Raw genomic sequence first — 17791 nt, 5'->3', positions numbered from 1 at the left:
ATATCCTGCAAGATCAAGGAGGAGATCACGGAGTAAATGAGGAGATTACGTAGTATCTTTACCATGTAATTATAAAGATTTGATTGAGGGAATATCTTACCATGTATAGTGAAGTTCTTAGTCTATATATGATGTGTAATACATTGGTGAATAGTAAGCAATAAAACCACCGATTTCTACATGGCATCAAGAGCAGGTTTAAGGCTCAGGAACTAATCATCATAGCCCCGAATACCTTTCTCGACCAATACAGGCGAGAATCTGCAAAAAAAAATGTCAGAAACCAAACCAGATACTGAACTCATAGCCGAAAAAATCAGATCGAGCAAAAGCGTTACCGTGGCCTTCAAGTTAAACGGATCAAATTACTCACTATGGGCTCGCCTAATGAAGGTGGCCATTGGCGGTAGGGGAGTCTACCGTCACATCACAGGAACCCCGACTCCACCGCGACCGGGAGAGAAGGGGTATACCGATTGGGAGGAGATAGACTTGATAGTCTTCTCGTGGATAATCGATAACATGGAGACACATATCATAGCCGATTTCGCGCATCATCAGACGGCGAAGTCCCTATGGGATACGCTCTCCGTGACCTTCGCAAGTTCAGCCGACTCGTATCTAATCTACGACCTGCGAGAGAAAGCAAGCAGAGTTGTTCAAGGAGACACAAGTTTAGAAGCATATTGGAGTAAACTCCACGGATTGTGGATGGATATCGATCGGTGCCCACACAAAACCGTCGACTGTTGTGATAAAGGAGTCTCACAATATCGAAGCATCAAATCTGAATTGAGATTATTCAAATTCCTCACCGGACTGAATGAGAGGTACGATTGGGTCAGACGTGAAATCCTCAAAGAGGATCCATATCCCTCAGTCGACGAGGCGTACGGATGGGTGAAACGTGAGGCAGCTCGATTGAAAATCATGTCACCGGCGTCCGAATCACCCACCGCCGTTGCTGGAAGCGACTCATCATTAGGAGTAGGGTTCGGCTTTGGAGCCAGAGAACACCGGCCGACACAACACCAGCACCTCAAACAACCACCGCCACCGCGTCAGACCAACATCCGCAGGGGAAACAACAAACCGGATAAATCAAAGCTTTGGTGCTCCCACTGTGGAATGCACAAACACACTAAAGATACCTGCTTCCAATTGATCGGGTATCCCGATTGGTGGGAGGAGGAGAAGGCGGCAAAGGCCAAAGTGGCAATCGGAACTGAAGGAGGAGGACGAAATCGAGATGGAACAGGGGCGGAAGGAAACCGCGAACCAGTACCATTCCAGGAACGAAAACCTGAATCCGGTGGCCTCCAGACCGGCGGAGGTCGACGTGGCGACGTCGGTGGAGGGCGAACGGCCGAGGCGATGGTGGCGTCGCTGAAAATGGAGAACGGCGCAGACGACGGAGGTAAAGGGTTGGGGAAGAATAACCCTAACCCTATTTCTAATTCCTCTCTATTTAGTCCCCAGAAGTTTACAAAATTTCAATTTAGTCCCCGAGGTATACCTGTTCTCAAAGCTGACCCTCAGACCAAGAAAAAATTCGAAAATAGTCCCCAGACTAGAAAAAACCTCGAATTCGACCCTATTGTGTGTAAAAATTCGTTTGCTCCCCTAGCAAACTTGTCTTATGCGTTTGAGGCCCGAGATTGTGATGAATTTGATGATACTGGCTGGATTTTTGATTGTGGAGCCACCGATACCATGACTTATGATAAAAAGGGATTTCGTGAAACTTTATAAAACCCATAAGTCGCATATCCAAACAGCCAATGGGGGGTTAACTCCAGTCGAAGGGGCAGGAACCATAGAAATATTCCCGAATGTGCAGATTACAAATTGTCTCTATGTGCCGAATTTATCTCAGAAATTGATGTCAATTAGTCATGTGACTAAAGAGTTGAATTGTACCCTGCTAATGCAACCAAACTTCTGTCTCTTACAGGATATCCGGACGGGGAAGATTATTGGACGTGGCACTGAACGCCGTGGACTCTATTTTGTAGAAGAGATCGCTCGACACGATGGTACGGCGATGCTTGCTCACGGACCCACCACTCAGGAGACTTGGCTCTGGCACCGAAGAATGGGTCATACTTCTCCGGGTTATCTGAAATCTTTATTTCCTAAACTTTTTGTTCCTAAAGACTTTTCTTGTGAATCGTGTGTTTTGGCCAAGAGCCACCGTAATTCCTTTAAACCCACTGATACACGTGTTGAGACTGTTTTTTCCTTAATTCATTCTGATGATGTATGGGGTCCGGCACCGATTGGCACTAGTTCAGGGTTTAAATACTTTGTGATATTTGTTGATGATTGCAGTAGGGCTACATGGGTATATTTTATGAAACATAAGTCAGAAGTTGTTGATAAATTTATTTTGTTTTATAAGATGGTCCAGACCCAATTCCAAACAACCATTAAAATCCTGCGGCCAGACAACCCGGGGGGGGGGGAGAATTCGTGAATAATTCTATGTCTCAGTTTTTCAGAGATAACGGGTTAATCCACCAAACCTCATGTCCACACACACCAGAACAAAACGGGGTAGCAGAAAGAAAAAATAGGATCATCCTGGAAATGACTCGAGCGCTCCTTTTTTATTCCAAAGTCCCACCAGTTTTTTGGCCCGAAGCCGTTGCAACTTCTATCTACCTTCTCAATCGTCTTCCCACAAAAACACTGCATCGTAAAACCCCCTTAGATCATCTGGCTACCTTAACACAAATCCCTGCAGCTTTATCCCTTCCTCCAAAAATTTTCGGTTGCACTGTCTATGTACACGTCCCAAAACAAGAAAGAACCAAATTTTCCCCGTGTGCAATTAAGTGTGTGTTTATAGGGTATGGGATCAATCAAAAGGGCTATAGATGTTATGACCCTAAAACGAAAAGAATGATCACTACCATGAACTGTAACTTCCTCGAAACAGAATTCTATTACCACCTTGGGACTCAGGGGGAGAGTGAGAGACAGGGGGAGACCCAAGAAAGCGACTCCCTTCGGTGGCATGTACCAAGTCACTTCCATACGGGACCACCAGAGCAAGTTGGTACCATCCATGAGTCAATTTCATCTACAGAAGCGAGCTCTTCGACTCCTCCGGTGCCATCCTCCTTTGATCCAACCGCACCGGAATCCGAGGTAATCTCTGATACATATTCTGAGGATGTGATTGTTACACCTAACCCCCCTGATACAGAGGAAGAAACCACCATTGATCAAGACACAGGACAATACGTACTTCCGCTACGCAGCACAAGAGGAATTCCTCCAAAAAGATATTCACCTGAAAGGATCGGCAGAAGGAGTAGATACTCAATAGCAAGCTTTGCTGAAGCTAACATTTCCAAAATGGCAAGGGCATTCCAAACTGCACTGTACGAGGAAGAAATACCTCGCACATTTGAAGAAGCCAGAAAAAACAAACATTGGAGGGACGCGATGCTAGTTGAGATGAAAGCCTTGCAGAGAAATCATACCTGGGAGATCAGTTCACTACCCGAGGGGAAGCATACAGTAGGGTGCAGATGGGTCTTCACCATCAAACGGAGACCAGATGGAAGCATTGAACGATACAAAGCCCGACTAGTAGCGAAAGGGTACACTCAAACTCAAGGTATCGACTACTCTGAAACTTTTTCTCCAGTTGCCAAAATAAATACTGTAAGAGTACTCCTATCCATCGCGGCGAATAAAGACTGGCCCCTCCACCAATACGATGTCACTAATGCTTTCCTTCATGGAGAATTGAAAGACCCGATTTACATGGAAGCTCCACCAGGATTCTCAGAAGAATTCGGGCGAGAGAAGGTGTGCAAGTTGAAGAAAACCCTATACGGGTTGAAGCAATCTCCAAGGGCTTGGTTCGGCAGATTTACAGAAGTAATGAAGAAATATGGGTATCAACAGAGTAGCTCTGATCACACACTCTTCATCAAACGAGAAAGTGAGAAGATTACTTGCTTGATAATTTACGTTGATGATATGATTATTACTGGAGATAATGACGCTGAGATAGAGCGACTAAAGGAACACCTAGCTGCGGAATTTGAAATGAAGAATCTGGGTGACCTCAAATACTTCCTTGGGATCGAAGTTCTTAGATCTGGGAAAGGGATCTTCATCAGCCAACGCAAGTATGTACTGGATCTGTTGGCAGAGATAGGAATGTTGGACTGTAGGCCAGCAGACACTCCAATCGTTCAGAATCACGGGCTCCAACTCATAAAAGGAGCAAAACCTACTGACCGGGGAAGATACCAGAGACTCGTTGGGAAACTCATCTACTTATCCCATACTAGACCAGACATTGCCTACGCTATAGGAGTCCTCAGCCAATTTATGCACAGTCCTCAAGAAGAACATTGGGAAGCAGCGCTGAGAGTGGTACGATACTTAAAAGGAACTGCCGGACATGGGGTGCTGTTTCGGAAGAATGGGCACCTATACATTCACGGGTATACTGATGCCGACTGGGCAGGGAATTTGATGGACAAACGATCCACCGGAGGATACTTCACCTTCGTTGGTGGAAACTTAGTTACTTGGAGAAGTAAGAAGCAGAAGGTAGTGGCACTCTCAAGTGCCGAGGCTGAAACCGAAAAAAAATGACTGACCCAACAGTATAACTGGACTGAAAATTTGGGCCAAGTGGTCCCAACCGATCGAAAAAAATTGGACCGATTGTCCAATCGATTAGAAAAAAGTCCAACCCCTCCAAGGTTCATCTTGAAGGGTTTGAGGGAGGGTGTTGGCAATTGAAACTAAAAATATAACATATAACTGTCCCACATCGGTGTCAAGATAAAACTGAAACTAGTATATAAGTCTCATGGGCCCCTCCTCCTATCATCAATTGGTTTTAGGATGGAACCCATGGATTTCTATCACATAATTCCCACGACGATATTTCTAATTCATTTAAGTTAATAAATAATTATATTCAATGTAAACATGAAAGACATTCATAGTCTACTGGTTGAAAACACACCACTATAGTTTCTGCCACACGAGCTTCAAAAAGATTAAGACGGTCGGGTCGGGTCGGGTCGGGTCGGGTCGGATAAGAAACATAGAACGAAGCTGGTTGCAATCAAAGACCACCGAAAAAGTGACCTATTTCTTGTCTTCGATTTTGTTGTTTAGTGCCGTGGATTTGCTATGTTTTTTATATGCTTAGGGACAAAAGGTGATTCGCTCACCCCAGGCGCCCCCATAACCCGGCCCGACATCGCTATGGAGGGGTTCAAACACGGTACCTCAGCGGCCCATTAGGTGGGAGGAACTTACACTGGTAACCAGCACACAAGGAGCCACCACAGTGGTGAAACTCCCACACTGCGGCTGCCAGCATTCGATCCTGTCTGCTTAGGGACAATCTACCACCCAGGAACCAACTGAGTTAAGCCCGTGCGGGCAATGTTTTTTATATGCTAGTTTGAAGGAGTGTGTGTGCTCCTTTAATTGTTTGTTGATTTGTGTGTTGGCATTAGACATATGATAGATTGTGAATTCATGTTATGTTTGGTTGTTTTTGAATTACTTGCTTAGTCATTTTCGATTGGAGATATGTTTATCCAAAAAAGTGAGGACTTTACGCAATAATTTTTTTTATTAAAACGTTCATATTAATGAAACGGCTACATTAATAATAAAAGTCTCCCTCTCAATGGAGAAAAATATAAATAGGGGAAAGACAGCCACAGCCAAAATTCTAGATTTGGATACTGTATTTATAATTTTATATACCTAATTGAATGGACTTCCTCTTATTATTTATCATTATCATTATCATTATCATCATCATACTTTAATATTACTATTACAATGATGATTAGTTTGTTAATTTTCACATTTCAAACCTAATGAAGTATCTAAATTCCTATGCTTTTTTTCTTTAAAACAAATATATCCTAATTGTTACGCACTATAGTAAAGTCTCAATATTAGTGAATTCTCATGTTTGATACTTTTATTGAAAGGTCATATATATTGTCCATTTCGTCCTTTTTTTTCTATCAAACCTCGATAAAATAAAATAAAAAAATCTGAAATGAAGATGTGTTCATATTTTATGTCCATCTTCATCTTTTTTTCTCTTCAATATAATACTGTATAATTTTTCTATCTCACCTTAAACATACACACACATGTGGATGTGGGTGTGTTTTGATAATGTAAGAATATAATGAAGAAAATGACAAAGTAGTGAATAGTTTCATCTGCGTGCCTTAGATGTTGGTCTACCTCACACCATACAAATTAAATAAAACTATTTTCATTTTTCAGAGATTGTGTCATTTTCCCACAACCTCAGCTTCAAGAATTAACATTTATGTCCACACACTCCCACGTTTACAAACTCCAAACTTTGTATTGCTATAAGACTACAAATTAAATTTTATCTAATTATTAAATAGATACTAATAACTTTTAAAAAACTCATCAAACAACATCAATTCAAGGAATATAAGTAGAGGGAATATACACCTAATTAATTATAAGATATGTTTTGCAATAATTCTGACTGATATTTTAAAGGTTTTGGTAGTTCACAACTCAAGGTCCTTTTAATTAGGTCAACAAAATACACGATGCATGTAACAAGTTTATAATTTTGTAACACCATCGATCTATCAATTCATAATTAGAGTATAAACATTTAAGTTAATCAAACATTTGTGTAGTGTTATTATAGTGTTGGTATGTCAGTATATTAAGAGGATGTGATCATGTACTGTAGGAGATTAGGGATGTATGATTTTGTGTGATGATAAATAGTTTACTGTGAATTAAATTTTTCATATTAACTCGTGTTTGTTTTGGAGGTTTGCTTATTGACATACTGCAAACATAGCTTCTGAATCTCCTCGAAATTTAAGAATTAGGGTTACATAACATGCACTAAAAGAGATCGAATACCGAGCACTATTTAGCGACTATGACATATGCTTAGGGAAGTGCATGTGTCCATGTTACCGAGCACAAGTAGTTCAACCAAGGGAGGGGAATGTTCCGAAACCTTACTGGTCGCTATTGTGCTCGGTAAATGTCATATTTAGCGAGTACTTCCTAGCAATGAAATCCTGCATATGATCAGTTTCATGATTAGAAAACAAATTCTACTCGAATTAATTTGTTTCTATTTATGGTAAGTTTTTCTTTGTAGGGTTTTTCATTTTCTATCAATAATACTTCAATCATTTTTTACATGCATCTCTTACTTTATCAATTTTGCATTAAAATTCATAATATCGAATATTGTTTTCTAGACCGTTGGCCAGTATATAGGCCCATGGTTATTTGATAACGTTGGCAAACATTAACAATGTGAAATAATGGAAATAAATAATACCATTTGTCTACATAATCAATATTAGTAATTTGTACACCAAGTTAAACTAATGGCCAATTAGCAAAACCAAAATCGTAATAGAAATATAAATATATTTACATAATCAACAACAACAAGGACTCTGTGGCCCAATGGATAAGGCGCTGGTCTACGGAACCAGAGATTCTGGGTTCGATCCCCAGTAGAGTCGATTAATTTTTTCATTTCAATCAAACCATTCTCATTTTAATCCTCATTACAAATTACTTTAAATCTTCAGTTATCATATTGCCCTTGAATTTTGAATCAAATCAGACCGGTTTTATTTAATTATTACTAGTAAGTATTACTACTTATAAGTAGCCCCTATTATTACACAAATAACCAGAAAATTGTCTGATAATCATCAGATAAAGCAACATACACAATTAGTATGAGTAACTTGTTGAATTTCATTACATTCTTCTCACTCTTCAAACATATACAATATTAGTTGAAACTCACTAGCTAGCTTCAAACACAGCTCTCTTCTTCACTCAACTTGTGGTGAGCTATCTGCGACTTCGACGCGCTGCCATGTTGCCCCAAGTAGTGCCACTTCTCTTGAAGAAGATACACAAGCAGAACCAAAAAGAGCTCAACTATAAAAATAGCTGTCCAAATTCTTACATCCTCCAATGTTCTTTCATGGTAAGCTTGTAAGCCAGTGAACACATTGATCACTCCCACCAATGAAGCTGCAATTCCCACTAGCCAGTGCACCACATACCAAATCTTCCTCCCTCTACTTCCCCTATATATGTTAGAATATTATATATAAATGTGACTAAATAAAATCATTGTGACATTTTATGACTAATATTTTACCTGTGTGGCCTCATGATGGTGAGCATTGTTTGGAACCATATGGCGGCGTAGAAGAGGAGACCTATTATCTGGTGTTGGTTGGTGAATGCGTTGTCGAAGTGTTTTATTGATATCACTCCTCCTGCTGCTGCAACAAGGACTGCACAAACCTATTGAAACAACATTAATCAATGTTATGTGATGATAGTTAGTTATCATTGAACTTTAATATATATGTACCTAACTAACATCATGAGTGGGACTAGGGTTAGTTGGTACTTTTCTTTCCTTGCAAGATTCCATTATGATTGTTGCATGATCATAATAATCATTGAGATGATTTATAGACCGAATAAGCTAGTCTTTCGAGACGAGTTTTCATATTTGGTTGTGTAATAGTACAGATGCGAGGTTTATAGACCAAATGGACTCTCTATCTTGATAGGCTAATCTTTTGGGCAGAGCATTGATGTTTGGTTTGTAAGGTTTATAGACCAAATGGACTCTCTATCTTGATAGGCTAATCTTTTGGGCAGAGCATTGATGTTTGGTTTGTAACAATGTGGCATGTAGTAATTAATGTATCAAATTGAAGAGAAGTGATATTCTTGCCTGGGTGATGGCATGAGTGTAGAAGATGATTCTGAGGTTTGTGGGAGATGGGTTTGCATTTGAGATCCTCTTTATGAGTATGGAGATTGGCATCAAGAAACCAACAGAAGCCCATAGGAGGAATCCATGGAGTTTGATCTCATATGACAGTTTGGGAGTCACCTACAAATTAAAGGAAACAGAATTGAAATCTTGAATTGTGATGACAAGGGAATGGAGGATTAACTCTATGTATGTATATATATTACCTGTGGATTAATGTTGATGTGTTGATCAAGTGATGAAGCTAGTGGAAGAAGATTGAAGAGGAGCAAGCCTGCAAGAGAAAGGAGGTTGTGTGGAGCTAACATGTTTGTAGATGTGGTAAGAGAGGATGAAGATGGCTATAACCATATATAAATGAAGATTGGAGATGAATCACAAGAGTAGAGTCTCCCTTTCTCTCATCATTAAAATATTTCTTGCCAACTTCTTTTTGGAAATGTGATCATGGCAATGAGTTTCTAGTTTTCCTACCTATGCCTTGATCTTGCTTTGAAGGGATAGTCTCCATGAACTTTTTAGTGTAGTATTTTAATATAAGCTTTAACAAATATCTACCTTTCTTTCTTTCTTTTCTTTTCTTTTCTGTTTTTTGTAGACAATCATTCCTATAGAGACATGTAGTTGCTAAAGTAAAAGAAAATATCAAAACAGTGAAGTATGTAGTTGTTCACTTTATCCAAATTTAAGAAGTTGGTCTTTCTTGAAGTTACTTGTATAAATGATTGCAACATTTTTAGATAAATACATAAAACAAAAACTCGTGTATAACCAGACAAGATCAAGATTCAAATCCATATTTTAAATTAAATTACAAATCAGGTGAAGAAATTTCAATTATATAGCGTATATAAACTGTTTCAATTATATAGCGTATATAAACTGATACAACCAAGGACGCTATTGCCTTTTCTCACACCACAAAAAGCCTTACGATTAAATGAAGGAACCAAAAAAAAACAAAAATAAAATCACACTGTAAAAATGAGCAAACAGAACTAAGAGAGGCTTTGGAACGTCAAGCGGTCACGCAGAGTATCAAAGATCGAAGAACCTCCGGCATTCTGTGAAAACGACTGTCTCAATCTCCCCAGCAGTTCACCATCCTTGGATTGGGATGCTGCATCTGCAGCTTCCTTGGCCATCCCGATTTTCGCATAAGCCTGTTTACCAATTACAGCACATTCAGTTTGTAAAAGAGAAGACACAAATAAAACTATGTGAAAATTTGCATGTTAGTGTGGTTACCTCAGCTCTCTCTCTCGGATCTGAAAGCTTCGGTATGTATTTAAGTGCTTCATCTTTCTCACCAGCATCAATGCAAGCTTCTACAAATGGACGATAACCTAGAGACGGCGTGAATATATGTTAATATGGCATGAAAAAGGAACCAACTAGGAAAAAGTTTCAGGTTTCTCATAGATGAGTCAGAAGCATGATATATTAGCACAAGATATGCTGAAATTTCAAACCAACTACGATTGAATAATGATTTCATGTTATTTATTTCTCATTTTATCCTTATGAATGCAAAAACCAAGCAAAATTTGCAATAAGGCATAACAATGTAAACACGCATCACCAGAAGAATCTGCATCCATCACTCATTACTGCACAGAAAACAAGCGTAGTCTAGAAGGCATAAAAAAATAAGAAAAGGTCAATCTAATCGACCTGTACCATTACAACGGCACTTTCAAATTGTATCTTACTATCTTAGAATTAGAAGGTTATCATATCTTAGCAAGCAAAGCATATTCTGATTATGCAGAATATTGAAGACAAGGTGAACAGAGCACAGAGGATAGAATGGCAAAATAAGACGAAGATAGGACAATTTTGAACATAAAATAAACTATGAACGCATAAGACTGACCAATTGGTGGCCTCTTCTCTTTCGAAAACTTTTCCAGTGCATCCCAGTCTCGAATTGTTGCTAGAGCAAAGCATTTCAGCCAATACCACCGCTTGTCAGAAACCTAAATTATAATTATGACATTTCAAAATCAATTGTGCCAAAAAAAAAAGTACCCGTCTACCAGTCTATGAAAAGGAAAGAGTATTCCTAGAACAGTTAATTGCATATTGTGGTTACTTCAAGTGGCAATATGTGGATTATACAAACCTTAAATTCTGCTCTAACTCTATTTGCAGCACGGTGATTGCCCAGAACAATACATGTGCGAATTGTGTCGCTGACACTTGAATCCAGAAAAATAGCCTGCTTTGTTGATACCTCCAATTCACGTTGAATTCTGCAAATAAAAGACTATGCACGGTTCATTTTAAATAGAAATAGCAAGTCTAGAAAGGGGTTAAAAAAGTGTGCGGAGGAGAGGATCAAAGAATAAAATTATGCTGCTTGACAGCTTGAGTTAAGCAAGCCTGTTCTAGATATCACATGTTCTAAAGATAGGATTGAGTATTTCAAGGGTACAATGGCCAAACAAGCTGAAAATCAGTCAAGCCATCAAAATAAATAGTGGATTAGCTTGGATTATTTTTATCAGTCCATTGTATCACTCAAAAAACACGCCTCCTAAATGATATGAAATTATTACTATAAGCTATATGGGTTCTTAATTAATGTAGTAGATTGAATTTGTTACTTGACATGTAGCTTTCCCACAGTTCATATTACAAAAAAATTACAATTAAAATTCATGAGTCTAATCCAGGACTAAACCATTACTTTAAACTGAATGGTAGTACGAAAACATGAGATTCATATGTTAGAATTAGTACAGTGGCCATCAACAAAGTTGCATTATCAGAAGAACGACATAATTGATAGAATCCATAATTCCACACAAGTTCTACCATCACGAAATGTCAGGATAGACTCATGTTAGGGTGGTTTTATAGTGGATATCATATCAAACGGTTGAAAGTAATATCAATTTAGTTTAATACTCCCTCCGTCCCACTCTAAGTGGAGCAATTCTAATTCGGCACAAGATTTTATGTAGTGTTGTTTTGTGAGTAAAGTGGAGAGAATAAAGTAAAGAGAGGGAAAAAGTAGAAACAGTAGTGTTTCTATATTTAGAAATGTGTCATTTAGAATAGGACATCCCAAAAAGGAAAATGTATCACTTAGAGTGGGACGGAGGGAGTATCTATTTTTGTTTTTTGTCATTAATAACAAATATTTTGTGTTTGTTATGATCAATGACAATAATTATTCAATAATTCTAGGGAGTACTAAGTTTTTGGCAATAACTTTTGGAGGCATTCACAAACTCTCAAGTGCCCAACCCAAAATCTACCTTAAGAGTTTGGCATGTTCCTCAGCTGCCTTGGACTCAAACATATGTTCTTTTGATTCTGCAAAAAGATTACTAGCCTTTTCAATTAGTTTTATGCGTGGGCCAAGAGATGATCCTTTGTCCCTTGGATCTTTTGCAAGTTCCCACGATTCTTTCCACAAGAGGTAAGCTACCTCCTGCAAAATATAAAACCTTTCATTACTACAGATGTTATAAAAGAGAAGAGGCAAATTATTGTGCTTTAGGATCATAAAAGAACTTTTTACCAGAGCCAAGATAGAATATCAGAAAACATCATACTATAAAAGAAGTAAAACTTCAAAAACAGAAAAACTGCCAAAGGCAGCACGGAAGAATGCAATATCTAAGGCATTAAAAAAACTATTGAATTCCCACCAAAAATTTATCAGGTCTGAGGTATCATTGAAGTAGAAACGTGAAATGAATAGGAATGGAAGTTTTGAAAGACAAGAAAGCCATGATATCAAGTTTCTCCTATCAATCTGAAATAACCATAACAATTCCTTATACGTGTTGAGAGTGTATATAATAAATGAAGAAGAAGAGAGCCCATGGATCAGGTAAATGTGAATTCATGACAAATGAGCAAGAAAGACCAAATGAATCAGGTTAAAGTTAATTGACCTGGAGTTGCCCAGTGGATAAAAAGAAGTCCTTCAAGAACTCATGCTTGTAACACCTGGAAGAAGATTGAATGATTAGAGGGATACTTGCATTAATAAAACAAATTTCTTCCATCCTCATGGTATTTGGGAAGATAAGTACTACCTACCGTGCATATTTGACAAACAGATCACGTGCAAGAGGTCTAGCCTGTATTGTTGAAAAAAACTCCAATGGTGGCCTCTGACATATTTCACTTGTGAATCAATGAATTATGACCCAGAATTTTCATCTAGAAATAAATTAGAGCTTGCTCCTATATAGATGTGTGAGAATATTTATCTAAAACAATACTACTGCTACACACCTTCTTCCAGATATGAAACATGACAAGATAAACAAGATCAGTGTCTCCGCTTTCGGTAGCCTTCACAAGTGCTGAATTTTCTTCCCCAATACTTAACAAGAGAGGGATCTGACATATGGATAAGTCAATGTTGGCACAGAAGTTCCCCAAGAGTAAAAAACAAGTAGCTTTAAAGTTGAACATTATCAAGCCAATTATAATCCTGTCTATAGAAAGGAATACGAAAAACAACTTAAGGCTGACCTGTTTAGAGGAACGTGGCTCATGTTCAACTAGCATAGCAGCTAATTTCCTACGGCCACTCTTATCAGCATGAGCAGCAACAGCTGCATAAGATATTCCTTTGCATATCTTCAACTGAGATCTAATAAATGAAGATATTAGACAAAACATTTTGCAACCAAACAAGTGGTGTGAATTACAGAATCAAGCTGCATGTAGCAATACTTAAAGACAAGATTGCTGCTAAACTAACTGCCTGCTCGTACATCTTTCAGCCAACAATCATGGTGAATGAAACTAGTCATGAAACTTTGGGTCAGCAAGTTGAACGGCTGGGTACTATATATGTTGAATACCATGAAAGATTCTTAAGATCATATTTTTTTGGGAAATAACTAAAACATAGACTACTGAAAAACTGACCTTGTCAAGTAGAATCTGAAGAAGAGTGGCATCAGGAATTGTTGCAGAAGCTGTTATCTTTGTACACGTCCAGTGCATTATTACAACTTCCTATACAAGCATCAAATTTATAATGATCTCATTGCAAATTAACTGAGGGATGAATGCCTCACATTCCTCTCAAATTGCTCATTATAAGCCTCAACTTTAAAAAAACAGCAATTTTCTAATGGGCTCAAGATGAAAACATCAAGAGAATGTACACACTATAAATCACTTTTTGGAAGTGGCATCTTGTCAAAGTTAAACAAGAAAGTGGGCCAACTTCTCCAAGAATACAGTCTATGTAGATATAAATCAGACTTAAGAAGTACTTATACAAAACTGAAGCCAAAAGACAATAGCACAACACAATCTGAATGACATGTATGAAACAGTACCAACTTGAAGCCTTACATTTTTTTATAAGAAAGAAGTATACATTACAAGAAATTGATTACTTACTTGGCTTAAGCCGAGGTATTCTGATATCCGCAAAGCTAGAAGGTGTTTGTGGGCATTAATTAGACGGTTGATTAGAACAGATGGAGTAAGTAACTGCAAAGAAACATTTGAATAAAATAAAGTAAATAAATGTTTTGCGAGATGGCCTATTAGATTAGGACATGAAAATTTTTAGCATTAGGCACTGAGATCCTAACACCTTGTACTGCTGAAGGCTTAGAGGAATTCCAACATCGACATGACGTACGGCATTTAAGACACGCAGCATCTGACACATCTCTCGTATGCTGTCACGTCGGAAATGGCTGCCAAATAGTCAACTGGATATCAATAGCAAGAAAAAAAACTGCAGATATTGCTTTTTGGAGCATGAACAACAATGTATCGCACAAAATTTAGACTAACTGCATACAAGAAACTACAACAAACAAGTCCACAACCCAGGTTATGGAAACAAATAAACTAATATAAAAATGTTCAGTTCACTCTTTCAGATTTCATTACTTATGATGGTATGGAGTTGAAAAATCTCGAAAAGTAGAACACTAAGAATATAATATGTCAAAATTTTCTTGACACTGTCTATAACCAACCAAAAAACCCCAATATATTAACAGAGCTTACTTTTCATCCTTTCTTAAACAATTACGGTAGATAACACCTCATATAAGGAATGGAAAGAGGTGTTTGCAACTTGTGCAAAAATATCAAGTAATCTACTACAAAAATGAGACATTTAAAGCATGAACTTGTTCGTATAAATAGTTAAAGAGCTTTGTGCCAAGTTGCCAACACAGATAGGCTGACTAAAATTTTTTCCTTAACTAGTTATCTTCTCAATATAATAAAGACAGGAACTTCCATTAAATTCCTACTCAACATATTAACAACAAATAATTATTCTAATGAAAATTAGTCACTAACACAATTCGAATAGGATAAAAGAGAACTTAATTCATTCACATGAGTCAAATTTCAGCACTAAATATACCTAGAAAAGGTTTGACCATAGCTTGCAGCTCTTAGTAGTGTCCTTTGCTGTGAAATATCAAATTCATAGCCAGCAGCATCTATACATGACTCAACAGCTTCAGGCAATGAAGTGCGGATTAATCTCAAGTTCTCAACCGCCTGCAAATTATAGGATATAAATATTCAAGAGTTAACTATTTCTTGAATAGTTTTAGAATACAATCCCAAAAGAAACTCGTCCCATTTCGATGAGTCTACTATACCATATTCAACATTAATAAGGATGGATTTCTTTTTCCAACTTTTCACTTTTCAATAAGAACTACATCAGCTTAATAGTGAAGGTGTAGGGGAGGCTAACAAGATAGGGTATGAAGACTTCTATAAAGAGGCTAGGCATTAAAGGAGAAGAGTAATATAGCTTCCAAGTTTTTATCGGTTCAGCATATAACAAAACTTCGAGGAGATCAGGCTATTGCTGTGGCAGAGAAAACTATCTCTGTGAACCTCGGTTTTGGAATGCTTCCTCTTTTGGCAATTTATGTATTTCATTTCAACTATCTTAAATCAACCAAAAAGCAATGTGCCACATTTCTACTTATTGCAAGCATAGAAAAAGTTGAGGTAACAAATTAGACAAGTTTGTACATAAAGATTTAAAATAATAATTACATAGAAAATGCAATTAACTGAATAGTGTAATAGAAGGAGATAGTTAAAAACTTAAAGCAAGGACGAACTACCTTCGCACTTCTCCTATCAAAATGCTCTAAGGCATCATACAATAAAGCAGGAGGTGATGTGCTTCCAATCTGAAAGATTGATACTGTAGAGTCTGGAACTCGATGTAAAAACTCCATGTTTGTGTTAGATAGTATGCGCACCCCATCGCATTCTGGAATAAGAATAATTGGCTCATCATATATGTACCGTACTGGCTCATCATAAGGACCCACCATCAACAACATGTCATCCCAGTAAAGTAACACAGCATCTGATCCGCACCAAGCTAGTTGGTCTGGTGGGAGGGCTGACTGAAAATGTTGGAAGTATTACAACACATTAAATTTTGTATATCTGGAGTGCACATAAATGTAACAGGTTTATAAATGGCAGACTGAAAATATTAAAGTGATATAAATGTGTGCAAGAGTCCAAACAATTGAAATGGTACTGATTTAGCTAAACAGAGAAACACAGTGCATTTGTCACTGATGTTTCAAGGCTCAATACAGGTGAATTGGTACTGAATTAGCTGAGCAAAAATGCTAATCAGAGCACAATATACCTCACAAGTATAGTCAATGAATTCTTTGGAAAAATCCGAGGACATAACCAAAAGCCTTCCATCATGTGTGAAGGAAGCGACGAACTCCGCTTTCCTGGACAACACCATCTTCTGCAACGGCCCAATTCCGGCCGCCAATGGCTGCACTCCTTCCTCGTCCACCAACAACACGTGATCCCCAACCCCTAGCAGCACCTCCACGTCGCCCGATTTCGTGTACTGAGGTTCGATTACCGCCATACAATGCGGGAGCTCCTCCAAGTTACAATCCGCCAATTTAACCGCCTTAGGCATCTTAAAATCCGGTACCGCCAGAATCTCAAACGCCTCAGTGATGCATACGACGCCGTTCCCCCAAAATAGGCACTCAACAACGCTGTTCTCGAAGCACTCCTTGCCGAGGGAGAAGGTCCCGAGGAGCTCGGCGTGGATGTTGTAGGAGTAGACGGTACCGTCCTGCGTGATGCAGGCTAGGGTTAGGTCGTCGGTCCAGGACATGCCGATGAGGCGGCCGCCGGGGTTCCGCCAGACGGTCTCGGCGGTGAGGCGGCCGGAGGAGGTGAAGATGCGGAGCTTGCGGAGGGCGGACTCGGCGTAGAGCTGGACGATCTTGGCGTCGTCGCGGATGACGGCGATGGGGCCGCCGAAGGGGGCGCAGGCGACTTTGTTGCGCGTGAGGTCGACTTGCTTCCACTCCATCTGGTAGAGCTCCGGCTTCCGGTAGTAGCGGTTGTAGAGGAGCTGCCACTCCGCCGCAACCGAGACTCCTGCCATCTCAATTGAGATTCAGTGTCAATTTCGTTTGCTTCTACTCAGTTAAATCTCTGAAAAAGTGGGAGAATTGAATTGAATCGGATCGAATCGAAATTTGGTTCACATTTGATCTGCAGGAATCGATGGTGAGAGACAAAGAGGAGAGAGAAAGTCGTGGTTAGTAGTATAATGACCGGGCTCGGCTGGCCCGATATGTGCCTAACCCGGTTCGCGTCACAGGGCTTACCAATCCCGGCCCGAAAATATGTTGGGCAATTAAACAAATACTCCCTCCGTCCCATGAAGATTATCCCATTTTTTCATTTTTGTCCATCCCACAAAATTTGTCTCATTTCATTTTTTACCATTTTTTGTAATGAACCTCATATTCCACTAACTCATTCCTACTCACGTTATAAAACTAATATATAAAAATAAGACTCACGTTCCATTAACTTTTTCAACTCACTATTCATTACATTTCTTAAAACCTATGCCCGGTCAAAGTGAGACAATCTTTGTGGGACGGAGGGAGTAATTAAAATATT

At 38.8% G+C, this 17791-nt stretch overlaps 2 protein-coding genes and 1 non-coding gene across 3 annotated transcripts; 1 reads left to right on the top strand and 2 right to left on the bottom strand.

Moving 5' to 3' along the window:
* Positions 1-7483: 7483 nt before the first annotated feature.
* TRNAR-ACG lies at positions 7484-7556 on the top strand. The gene has a single exon. It is a non-coding gene; the product is annotated as a tRNA-Arg (tRNA).
* Positions 7557-7726: 170 nt separating this feature from the next.
* Positions 7727-9361, bottom strand: LOC121740996 (cytochrome b561 domain-containing protein At2g30890-like). The gene is made up of 4 exons (XM_042133674.1): positions 9052-9361; positions 8804-8965; positions 8213-8361; positions 7727-8138 (listed from the first exon to the last, which is right to left on the bottom strand). Exons 1-4 carry the CDS (start codon positions 9151-9153, stop codon positions 7859-7861), a joined length of 693 nt encoding a protein of 230 aa, XP_041989608.1. The 5' UTR covers positions 9154-9361; the 3' UTR covers positions 7727-7858.
* A 233-nt stretch (positions 9362-9594) lies between these two features.
* On the bottom strand, positions 9595-17418 carry LOC121742069 (protein VACUOLELESS1-like). Its single transcript, XM_042135096.1, has 15 exons — positions 16491-17418; positions 15946-16236; positions 15222-15361; positions 14430-14535; positions 14231-14323; positions 13748-13837; positions 13346-13459; positions 13103-13210; positions 12905-12978; positions 12757-12811; positions 12112-12287; positions 10971-11100; positions 10722-10824; positions 10094-10191; positions 9595-10008 (listed from the first exon to the last, which is right to left on the bottom strand). Exons 1-15 carry the CDS (start codon positions 17262-17264, stop codon positions 9844-9846), a joined length of 2517 nt encoding a protein of 838 aa, XP_041991030.1. The 5' UTR covers positions 17265-17418; the 3' UTR covers positions 9595-9843.
* Positions 17419-17791: the final 373 nt, after the last annotated feature.

Source organism: Salvia splendens, chromosome 7 (genome assembly GCF_004379255.2).
Source record: "Salvia splendens isolate huo1 chromosome 7, SspV2, whole genome shotgun sequence".
In the NCBI taxonomy this organism is placed as follows: Eukaryota; Viridiplantae; Streptophyta; class Magnoliopsida; order Lamiales; family Lamiaceae; genus Salvia; species Salvia splendens.
This window is presented reverse-complemented; position numbering and strand designations above follow the sequence as displayed.

Bases quoted from the DNA above. Each gene is read 5' to 3' on its own strand.
- LOC121740996 (XM_042133674.1), bottom strand. From the start codon at position 9,153: ATGTTAGCTCCACACAACCTCCTTTCTCTTGCAGGCTTGCTCCTCTTC. The intron at 8,362-8,803 runs GCAAGAATATCA...TTGTTTCAATAG, and splicing joins ACACTCATGCCATCACCCAG to GTTTGTGCAGTCCTTGTTGC. The intron at 8,139-8,212 runs GTAAAATATTAG...TAACATATATAG, and splicing joins ACCATCATGAGGCCACACAG to GGGAAGTAGAGGGAGGAAGA.
- LOC121742069 (XM_042135096.1), bottom strand. From the start codon at position 17,264: ATGGCAGGAGTCTCGGTTGCGGCGGAGTGGCAGCTCCTCTACAACCGC. The intron at 15,362-15,945 runs GTAGTTCGTCCT...TATAATTTGCAG, and splicing joins TTGATAGGAGAAGTGCGAAG to GCGGTTGAGAACTTGAGATT. The intron at 10,009-10,093 runs GTAACCACACTA...ATTGGTAAACAG, and splicing joins ATCCGAGAGAGAGAGCTGAG to GCTTATGCGAAAATCGGGAT.